We start from the raw sequence: 12,042 nt of genomic DNA on the forward strand, positions 1-12,042 counted from the left end.
CAGTTAATAAAATCTAATCAGTTATCCATAAATCCAATGTCAGTCAGTCCGAAGAAAAGATCGCGAAATGCAAACAGGATGAGAGCCTTTTGGCGAGCAGCAAAAGCTGTTAACGCTATCCGTTATAAGAAGGCCGATAAACGCCCTTACGCAGAGGTGCGTTTGCTGGATAGAGTAGTGTTAGGATTGCTCGATACCGGAGCCGCAATGAGTGTTGTTGGGGGCAAATTAGCTGAGCAAATTGTTGTCAGTAAAATTCCTTTTAAACGCGCTGCATCGGTTGCAAGCACGGCGGATGGCAAAAAGCAAGAAGTAATTGGCCGGCTTAGAACTCCTGTGCAGTACAAGCAAGTAACCAAGGATTTAGAGCTGCATATTATTCCGTCCCATAGTCAGGATCTTTACCTGGGAATAGATTTCTGGAAAGAATTCGATCTTCTGCCAGTTAGTATGAGTGTGGATGAAATTTCCCCGGAATCACATCAACTTTCTTTTAGCCAACAGGACATACTCAAGTCGGTAGTTCAACGATTCCCATCTTTCGCAGTTTCTGGGTTAGGCAAGACGAACAAAATCTCACATACTATTGACATTGGAGACGCAAAGCCGGTGAAGCAAAGGCATTTTCCTGTCTCTCCGGCAGTGGAAAAGTTGCTGTATGATGAGGTCGATCGAATGCTCAGCTTAGGAGTTATTGAGGAATCAGATAGTCCTTGGTCATCACCGGTTGTTCTGGTGCAGAAACCGGGAAAAATTCGTCTATGCTTGGATAGCCGAAAGGTCAACGCGGTTACTAAAAAGGATGCGTATCCGTTGCCTCAGATAGATGGTATCTTAGGGCGGCTTCCCAAGGCTATGTTTATATCAAGTCTCGATCTCAAGGATGCCTACTGGCAAATCCCTCTGGACCCTGCATCGCGTGATAAAACGGCATTTACCATACCCGGAAAGCCCCTATATCAATACAAAGTTATGCCTTTCGGTCTCACCAACGCTTCTCAAACTATGACTAGATTGATGGACAAGGTTATTCCCGCAAATTTGAGAAATGAGGTTTTCGTGTATCTGGATGACCTGCTCATAGTATCAGATAGCTTTGAGGCTCACATGAGGGTGTTAGGCTTAGTGGCGAGCTATGTAAAAACAGCAGGGTTAACTCTCAATGTCGAGAAAAGCAAGTTCTGCATGCGTACTGTCAAGTATCTGGGCCATATTGTCGGGGAGGGCGTTATACGCACAGATCCAGATAAAATATCAGCGATGACAAATTTTCCGTTACCGCAGTCGCTCAAGGCTCTGCGCCGTTTCTTAGGCATGGTTGGGTGGTACAGGAAGTTTATAAATAATTTTGCATCTGTCTCCGCTCCGCTTACTGACCTGTTAAAGCCAAGACAAAAATTTGTGATGACTGCTGAGGGAGAGAAGGCTTTTGCGAAGCTTAAAGAAATGTTGTGCTCTGCCCCAGTTCTTCACAGTCCGGATTTTAGCAGACCATTTTTTATACACTGTGATGCGAGTAAGTCTGGTGTTGGTGGAGTTCTTGTGCAAAAGTCGGATGAAGGGGACGAATATCCATTAGCTTTCGTTTCAAAAAAATTGAACAAAGCACAGAAAAATTATTCGGTGACAGAGCAAGAGTGCCTGGCGGCCATTATTTGTATAAAAAGATTCCGAGCCTATGTAGAAGGACACGCATTCACCGTAATTACCGATCATGCGTCGCTAAAGTGGCTTATGACCCAAACGGACCTCCATTCACGTTTAGCTCGGTGGGCCTTGAAACTGCAGAGTTTCGATTTTAAAATCGAACATCGTAGCGGAAGGTTGAATGTAGTTCCCGATGCATTGTCGAGGGTGAATGAGGAAGAATTGGCGGCCATAGACGCAAGTCACGGGTTACTAGTAGAATTAGATTTGCCGGAATTCGATGAATATGTGGAGCTGATTGAAAAGGTAAAAGCGAATGGAGAAAAGCTTCCAGATTTGAAGGTGGTCGACAATTTGGTGTATCGCAGAACCGATCACGCTACCGGCGAGGCCTTACACGACAACTTCAACTGGAAACTTTGGATTCCAACGAAATTAGTTCCCGAGGTTCTGAAAAAAGCTCACGATGATCCACTAGCATCCCACGGAGGCATCCACAAGACCTTAGAAAGAGTTCGAAGGTATTACTTTTGGCCAGGGTTGATCAATGACGTGAAGGATTATATACAAGCTTGTGCCACTTGCAAAATGTCGAAAGCGCCGAACAGGATTCAACGTCCACCAATGGGTACCTCTCCAGAGTCCCACAGATTTTTCCAGAGACTCTACGTTGATTTTCTAGGACCATATCCGCGGTCTAGGAGTGGGCACATAGGGATCTTCATAGTTTTAGATCATTATACGAAGTTCGTGTTCCTAAAAGCGGTAAAGAAACTCACAGCAGACGTAGTAATTCAATATCTAAAGCAGGATCTATTCCATACGTTTGGAGTGCCGGAAACTATTGTTTCTGACAACGGTTCGCAATTCAAATCAGATGCATTCCAGAAATTTTTGCGGGAGTATAAAGTATCGCATACTCTGACAGCATTTTATTCACCGCAGGCTAATGCTTCGGAACGCGTAAATCGATCTGTGATAGCTGCAATCCGCGCATACATTCGTACGGACCAAAAGGACTGGGACGAGCAGCTCAGCAGTATTTGCTGCGCATTGCGATCCGCTGTTCATTCCAGTATTGGTACTTCTCCCTATTATATGGTGTTCGGGCAGCACCATGTATCTTCAGGCTCCACTTTTAAGCTCTCAAGAGCTCTGCGATTGCTCGAGGACAGGTCAGCGGTGTTTACACGAGAAGATTCGCTAGATTTAATTCGCAGTAAAGCAAGCGAGGTTATGAGGAAGCAAAATGCGAGGAACGAACGACAATATAATTTGCGGTCGAGGGAGGTGTCGTATGCAGAGGGTCAGGAAGTATGGCGACGGAATTTCAGACAAAGCAATTTCGTAGCCGGTTATAACGCCAAGCTAGCCCCAGCTTACGTGAAGGCTAGGGTTAAGAAGAAAATTGGCCTGGCTAACTATGACCTCGAAGATCTGCAAGGGAAGTATATTGGACGCTATCATGCGAAAGATATGAAACAATAGTTGAGCTGCCTTCTGTGCTGGTTGTATCTGTCTTGGGAATTTGACTCCTAAGTCAGATCTTTGGCGGGGGGTATTTGTGGCACTTGCGGCAGACCTAAAACTGCAACGCCATCTAGGTGTCACATTGCGAGGCGTGCGCCACCTGCATATCGCGTGAAGGGGTTAGCGGCAGGGTCACGGGTCTTACAGGGCTAATTGTCAGTTTTCCCAGAGAGAGTGAAATTTCTACAAATCGGGCAGATGCTAGGTTGCCGCCTTATTCTGGCGTCATTAGCAGCCATTCTCCAGTTAAAGATCGGCGGAGAAAGGTCGTTTTGTGATAGTGGGCAATTAAAGCCAAATAAGTACAAGTGCTACAGGCGAACCAGTTTGGTGAATAGCTTGATCCGGCGGAGAGCTGGGGTAAGTGGAAGAAAAAGGGCTAAGAGACCCAGATTTTTTATTGACTTAATCCCGTGCAGGATTTTAAAAGATCAAAGCATATCCAGCTTAAGCTTACTGATCCGGAAGGAAAAGCGCTACAGCCAGGCAGCGCCAGAAGTTTCAGTTTTTTTTGTCAGGCCACCACAAGGGAATTAAAAGGCAAAGCAGACAACTCTTCGGCTGCAGCTTCTGCGACCAAGGAAGGCCTACGATCCGCGGGAGAAGTAGCCGCCGATTAGTGAATTTTTATCAGTTGGCTCGCGCGCTTCGATCAGCAGCATGAATTTATAAAAATTGAAAATCGGAAGAAAAGTCCGATCCGCTCGCGAATGCGCTAAACGCGATTTAAAACTAATAACTATTATAAGACCCGCATTTAGGGCAAATTTATAGAAAGAAAAAGGTCCAAAAAAAAGAAGAGGAGAAAAACCCTAACTACAAAAAAAAAGAACGATAATTATGTGTTAGTATATTAGGCTAAGAATTCTTTTTATTATTGTGAAAAATTATTATGTGCAAAGTAATGTGAGGAGAAGCGTTCGATTTCTTTGTTTTGTGTTTTATATTTGTGTTCCATTTGTAAACCACACGGGAAAAAAAAAGGTCCCAATTTTAAAAGAAAAAAAAATAACAGGGATACCGCCTAAGAATGGTGCGAAGTAATTAAAATTTTTATGTGTTAAATCCAAAAAGATAACTTTATTCCCAATAAAATAGCTGCCGTCGCCGAAAGCGCTTTCTCCGATGGAAGTTACAAAAGAAAAGGGTGAGTCACAAAAGAAAACCATGTTAATTATGTATGTTGGCCAAATTAAAACAAGTTCAGCACTTAAAACATTAACGTAGTTGTCCCTATTGTTTTTTTCCTTGAAATGTTCAAATAAATAATAACGCAAAGATCACAAAGTAAATGCAAAAGAACTAAACAGAAACACACTGAGAGAAATCCGGAACGATCGCTATTTAAATTCACGTATATTAATGTCTTGTAATTTTCTTTGTCAATTTTTATATATTCTTTAATCCTCATTTTTTTTGTGAATTCCAAAAACAATAATTTATTTATTTATATATATGCAAAAATTTATCTCTTTACTATTTCATTCCTATATATTTTATATGCCTAGTTTTAAGAATGTTTACGTATATTAGGAATAAAATCAAATTTATAATGTGGTAATCCCCCTAAGTTTTTCGTCGCAGCTAGCATGAGGCCCTTGCGGATAGATTAGGTTTCAGAAGGGGCCATCAGGGAAAAATCATGATGATAAGATGGCCATTGGTAGGGCGGGTCAACGAAGGCCTCCAATAACACCGGAGGCTGGCCGAGATCGGTTTGGCGTAGACTATTAGAACATGTTTTCCCTTTCTAGATGTCTGTATTATGAGTTCTCCTACTTCCGGATCAGGTTAGCTTGTCTAGCACGCGAAAATAAGTTTTATAATCAAAGATAGGCAAATATGGGATCGCAGCAAGACCACCACCCCCTTTTACCGACAAGCAGCAGCCGGACCATCGCTCGCGTGCGCTCGATACCCATCGAACACCCTGCCTGACGTTATTCTTGAATGTGATACGTTACATTCATTGTTTTCGTAAGGCAAACTTTCAGAGGTTAAATCTTTTTATATCTGGCTTTAATTGGTCCGATCTATATTCTTGCAACATAATGGCCGATTCCATAGATATTTTTTATCATGCAATTAAATCATTTTTCAACTCTTGTGTTCCGATGTACTATCCGTCTACCTCTAACAAACCTCCTTGGTTTAATAAAGAGTTGACACATCTAAGAAATGTTAAGTCCAGAATTTGTATAAAATTTAAAAATACCGGTTCTCAATCTATATTTTCTAAATATGTAAGTGCTCGGTTAAATTTTACCGTGCTTAATGCTCAGTGTTATAAGAATTATTTAAACCGTTGTAAGTTCCAGTTCGCACAGGATCCCAAACAGTTTTATAATTTCGTTAACACTAAGCGCAAAACAACTAGTTACCCTTCCTCGCTATTTTTTGAAAATACTTCGGTAACATCGGATCAGGCAATAGCCGATCTATTTGCCAAGTTTTTTCAAACCACATATTCTACGTTACCTCATTCCGAACGACCTTACTCTTAAGCGGTATCAAAGTCAAATTTAATATTCTTTCCCACTTTAAACGAAAGCTCACTGCTTTATGATCTTCAGCGAGTTAAGCCTGTCTATTCGCCAGGTCCCGACGGAATTCCTGGCTTAGATTCTGTGCGGAAGCCTTGTGCAAACCTCTACTAAAACTGTTTAACTTATCTCTAGAATCGACACAGTTCCCCCAAATATGGAAGGAGACCTTTGTGATCCCTCTCCATAAAAAAGGTAGCAAATCGGATGCAAGCAATTACAGAGGAATCTCCAAATTGTCTGCTATCCCTAAGCTTTTTGAAAACGTTATCACTCCTCATTTGCAGCACCTTTGTAGGTCAATTATTTCACCATGTCAGCATGGTTTCATGAAACGCAGATCAACAACTACTAACCTTCTGGAGCTAACCTCCTTCGTAGTACAGGGTTTCAAAAATAATCTTCAAACAGATGTCATTTATACGGATTTTAGTAAAGCATTCGACTCTGTTAATCATTCACTTTTAATAAAAAAACTTGATTTATTAGGTTTCCCTGTTAATCTCCTAAATTGGATTCTAAGTTATCTGAATGGCAGGACGCAACGGGTCCTCTTTAAAAATTCTCTTTCTTGTATTCTCCGAGTCACATCCGGCGTCCCACAAGGGAGCCACCTAGGTCCGCTCCTTTTTACCTTATTTATTAACGACCTTCCCTTAATAATAAATCATTCGCGTGTACTAATGTACGCTGATGATGTAAAATTATGCTTGCAATATAAGGACATTTCTCGCCATTTGGACTTACAATCCGTTCTAGATTGCTTTCAAACATGGTGCCGTGATAACGTATTAAACATAAATGGCTCTAAGTGTAAAGTTATGACCTTTTGTCGTGCCAACTCAATGCACGCAACTTACACTTTAAGTGGGTGCTCTTTGGACAGAATAACACATGTTGATGATCTTGGTGTTCTTCTGGACCCTAAACTTAAATTTTCAGACCATATTTCGTCTATTGTCAATAAGGCCAGGGGTGTGCTTGGTTTTATAAAACGGTGGTCAAAGGAATTTGATGATCCTTACATGACCAAAACCTTATTTATTTCTCTAGTCCGTCCGATCCTCGAGTATGGATCACCTGTTTGGAGTCCACAATATGAAGTTTACTCGGACCGCATTGAATCGGTTCAAAAGAACTTCTTACTTTTTGCCTTACGGCGCCTTAATTGGGATGCAAACCGTAGATTACCTCCTTATTCGAGTAGATTAATGTTAATTAACTTACCCTCCTTAGCTAACCGTAGAACGATGCTTGGAACAGTCTTTATTTTTAACCTTATTCGTGGTGAAGTGGATAGTCCCGACTTGGTTAGTCGGCTAAACTTCACTGTTCCAAGCAGATTTACTAGAAATTACGTACCTCCAATTTTAAATCATTGTAGATCTAACTATGAGTTGCATGATCCCTACAGAGTATTATGTTCTGACTATAATAGATTCTATCCTATTATCTCTAATTCTGACTCTCTGCCGTTTTTAAAGCGATCAATACTAACGTACTTAACGAATTCTTAGATATTACTACTAGCATACATATATTTCTTCGTCCTTTACTGTCTTCTATATCGCGTCTATCTTCCCGCGATTCGAGCCGTACGATACACGGCAGCGCCCCTCGGTCGGTTGGGCGGGAGGTGTGGCCGTGGGACTCGCGCGTTAAAAAAGTGTGGGCGTGGCAGTTTTGGGCGGTTTGTGGGCGTTAGAGTGGGCGTGGCAACATGAATCGACAAACTTGCGCTGCTTCTATGTCTCTGGAGATTGCATGCTGAATCTCAACTCTCTAGCTTTTATAGTTCCTGAGATCTCGACGTTCATACGGACGGACAGACGGACGGACAGACGGACATGGCCAGATCGACTCGGCTATTGATCCTGATCAAGAATATATATACTTTATATGGTCGGAAGCGCTTCCTTCTCCCTGTTACATACTTTTCAACGAATCTAGTATACCCTTTTACTCTACGAGTAACGGGTATAAAATTACATCACGAATCGACTATTTGAAATTCACAAGACCAAGACTAGGACATACAAACCTAACCCATAGCCATCTCCTTTCTAATCCCATAATCTTACCACCACTTTGTACAAAGTGAAATTCAATACTCTCAATTACACACATACTCATCGATTGCCCACTATATAATACTGAAAGATCCTTATATCTGCAAAAAAATTTAAAAGAAATAACATCATTCCAAAACATAGATAAAACAATAGAGTTCCTCAAACAAACAAATATTTTCCATCTAATTTAATTATTACAAATCCAAATCATGTACAAAAAAAAAACAAAAGGAATATTTATTATTAAATACCACATGTTTTTATGAAAATATGAATATATAATAAGTATATTCCCATACACTTCAAAAAAAACAAGCTTAAGGCCATAGCTGCTATTACTTAAAAAAAGACTTAATTTAAATTAAGTACCAACTTGTAAATAAATAAAATAAATAAATGCAACATATGTACATGAAAATGGTTTTGATTTTGCTTATGTTATGTGTATGTCGCAGATTTATTTTTAATTTCAAATATATCGACATTTTCTGTTACTTTGTACTTGCTTATTTCGTTTTGCATATTCTTTAAATACGCATTCTCTACCTCTTGGAAGCGTGGCAAATAACTGTAAGAGTTTCTGTCGAGCGTAGTCTGGTCGCGGTCGGTAGCGAGAGAGAGATAGATATATTCCCGTTAAGAATGGGACTAACCAGTCATTGGGAAAACTGCCATCATGTGAGTTGGTATTGGTGTGTGTGGAGTAAATAAATCTCCAAGGTGCGTTGGTATTGCGGGTAGACTTAGGTTCTACGCATTATTGCAACACTGGTACTGGTCACTGAGTTTTTAATCGCAAAGGAGGACAGACATGCCTTGCTCCCGCGCCAGAAAACTTTGCGACGACTCGGTAGAAAGTGACGTAGACTATAATACTGATCCGATTCCGACATGTATTTATAAAATCTTTAAACATTCTTGTAAGTTACATATGTATGTTTATATAGGTTTGCAAAATATATTTTAGTTTAGTTTTTAGTCTATCTATTTAGTGAAAGAAACCTATTTGTTGCTGTTCTACGTAATGCCCCCAGGACTGAAGCCTGTTGGGAGTTTTACAACAAACTTGGCTACTGCCATTTGGAGATTTCCTTAGAAATGCCTCCCAGCCCCTGCCTGGGAGCGTTACTTTTTTTCGTCTAGAGTCCAAAATCTTTAAAAAAAATTCCGATTTACTCGTCCGTTAATGAGGCCAAACAATTTCTGGCGGAAACTTCCTCCGAAGACAATCCATCATAGTTTAGTGTTTTGATGCATTGGGCTTCCTGAGTCCTAACTGAGTTTGTTTTGGCTTTACTCTTTACTTACTCTTGCTTTGCTGGTTTTCGATACAAAGTTTAGCCGTGGAGTTTTAATAACAGCTGTGAAACCAAATTTTTTTGCGATTTTGATCCAAAAGGACTCTAAATGTAAATCGACCATTGTTGGCAACTACAAGTAGCTGGTGTGGTTATTTGCATTTAAATATATTCTGTTTGCGAAGTGATGCTTTAAAATTAAAATTTTTTGTAGAGTGTAAGGCTCTGGCAAATTGAGCCCATGTGTTAGGCGTAAACAATATTTATATGAGAAAATTAAATATCAGTGGCCTATTACATCTTACATATCTTACACAAACTAAATGTTTTTCATTGCTGTTTTGTTTCATTGGGCGGTTTGTGGGCGTTAGTGTGGACGTAACCATTTTTTTTTTTGACATATTGCTAAAATGGACCAGACATATAATAAATTTATAAATGCGAATCAAAAAGGCATTCAAGAGCGTGTGTTAAAAACGTGGTTGGAGAAACAAATTATAGAATGAAAAAATATTATACATTTGTTTCTAATGTGTGGGCGTGATAGTTTTTGGCGGTTTGGTCGTTTGACAGTCAGTGACATTGTTTTGAATCTAACTTGAACAGCATAGGCGTGACTTGAACCGGCTTGCTTAATATTAACTTTGTAGGTTTCATAGTACCAACGGGCAGACATGTATCGAATCGGCAAGTGATCCTGTTTAAGAACTATATACTTTATTGTGGCGAAATCATACCTAATGTAATCAGTAGTTCGTAAATCTTCTCTTCAGACAGCACAAAAAAAAGATCTTTGATACAATATATAATTAATTTAAATGTTGTTTCTTGTTTGGTGGCTAGGAACTATAAATTATAAAATTTTTTATAAAAATATATTAAATTTGATTAAAAATGGATTTAGTACCCATTATGCAAATATCACAGCAATATTCTTCCGTCGCTGTTTTGTTAGAGTAACTTTTTTTTGTTTCTAATTTATTTAGTAATATAATTAATTATTCTTTAGAATAAAATTCTTTGTTTGTAATTTATTTTATAATATAATTAATTATGTTTATAACGCAAGTTCAGCTTAAGCAGACCTTGACAACCGTTATTAAAGATATTTTTCCATTAATAATTAATTACCGTATTTCACTAAAAGGTGGTGTTAAATGGATATCTTTGAGAATATGGCATAAGGCGTAAATGTGTCGTAGTGGAATTCAGACTTTAACGTTCGTCAAAATATCGAGAAATGGATTTTACTTTATTTAAGATGTGGTCATATTTTCTGGATATAAGAAACAGTTTTTTGGAAAAGCACGACGTGATGAACCTCGAAGAAGTACATGCATCAGACTGCGAAAGCGATGATGACTTTTATGTTGATTTCGTTACTTTAAGCAAGGGCAGCAAAAGGAGTAAAATTTCGCGGGTAACAAGGCATTCTGCAGGCGATAATAGCGACTACAAGTCTAAGGAATGTGATGACCTTATTTCAGAAGAGGAGTCTGATAAATCGCGATCGGATGCTTTGTGGGCTGATTTTCTTGGTGGCGATATGACTGAAAGTGTAAACAACCAAAAAACAAATTATGCCTCGGAAAATAGTTCCCAAGAGACTCGTAACAAAAATAAAAACCGCGGTACGGAAATAAAAACTCCAAAACACGGTCCCAAAAAAAAGTGGACTCCGCCTATTTCAATTTCAAAAAACGGAAAAATTAAACGCCCATCCGCTGAAAACGGTATCGGCTCTATTATGAATAAACTCGAAAAGAAAAAAAACTTGACAGTGCTTGAGAGGTCACAATTGGATTGGAAAATATTTAAACAAGACGAAGGCATAGACGAACTTCTGTGCTCGCATAACAAAGGCAAGGGCGGGTAAGTTCGGATAAACACTGCATTTAAATGGATAAACTGAAATTTATTATCTAACGATTTAGATATTTGGACCGCCAAGACTTCTTGCAGAGAACCGATCTTAGGCAGTTTGAAATTGAGAAGAACTTGCGGCTTTCTCGCAGACCATACTAACCCCTAAACCTACGTCGACTTGGAAGTAAACGCTTTGGTAGCGCAAACTTTAAATATATTACAAAAGAATATATATATATATATAGAGTTATAAATATCTTAAATTATTTTCTATACCAGAATAAAAAAAATTTTTGAGCGTACACCAAATTGAAAAAATTAAAGATATCTTAAATCAACCGACAAATTTGTTTTCTTGAAATCAAACAGTTAATGATTCTCATACATGTTCTTTATTTTTCCAATTCGTGGCAGGCTTCAGCTATTAGAGCTTTTCCATTGTTTTTTTTTAATTCAATAATATGTTTCAAAAATTTACATACACACAGCTTATTTCAACCAGCGTCTATCTGAAACTTCAACGGTCTGTAAAAGCTAAACTAAAAATGTTATCGACAAAATTTAAACGCAACATATTTCTTGTATGTTTTAAGATATTATTTATTAACTTATTTTATTTTTAATTATTTTGGTAGTATTTTTTAAAGAATTTATAATGAAAATTCAACTTAAAACAATGCAACAGCTTATTTCAACCAGTTTGTTACTAATGTTATATTTTCTTATGCTTAAGACTATAACCCTTTTTTAATATTTTGTGTGACCTCCTTTGTTGTCAGCCACCATTTTAAGCCTTTTCGGCATTGAATCTACTAATTATACCCGTTACTCGTAGAGTAAAAGGGTATACTAGATTCGTTAAAAAGTATGTAACAGGAAGAAGGAAGCGTTTCCAACCATATAAAGTATATATATTCTTGATCAGGATCAATAGCCGAGTCGATCTGGCCATGTCCGTCTGTCCGTCCGTCTGTCTGTCCGTATGAACGTCGAGATCTCAGGAACTACAAAAGGTAGAAAGTTGAGACTAAGCATACATACTCCAGAGACATAGACGCAGCGCAAGTTTGTCGATTCATGTTGCCA

General features: G+C 38.8%; 1 protein-coding gene across 1 annotated transcript; it reads left to right on the forward strand.

The window, feature by feature from the left end:
- Positions 1-10,367: 10,367 nt before the first annotated feature.
- Positions 10,368-11,272, forward strand: LOC122626078 (craniofacial development protein 1). Its single transcript, XM_043806201.1, has 2 exons — positions 10,368-10,962; positions 11,025-11,272. Exons 1-2 carry the CDS (start codon positions 10,406-10,408, stop codon positions 11,113-11,115), a joined length of 648 nt encoding a protein of 215 aa, XP_043662136.1. The 5' UTR covers positions 10,368-10,405; the 3' UTR covers positions 11,116-11,272.
- The last annotated feature ends 770 nt before the right edge of the window (positions 11,273-12,042 follow it).

This window comes from Drosophila teissieri, chromosome 2L (assembly GCF_016746235.2).
Source record: "Drosophila teissieri strain GT53w chromosome 2L, Prin_Dtei_1.1, whole genome shotgun sequence".
In the NCBI taxonomy this organism is placed as follows: Eukaryota; Metazoa; Arthropoda; class Insecta; order Diptera; family Drosophilidae; genus Drosophila; species Drosophila teissieri.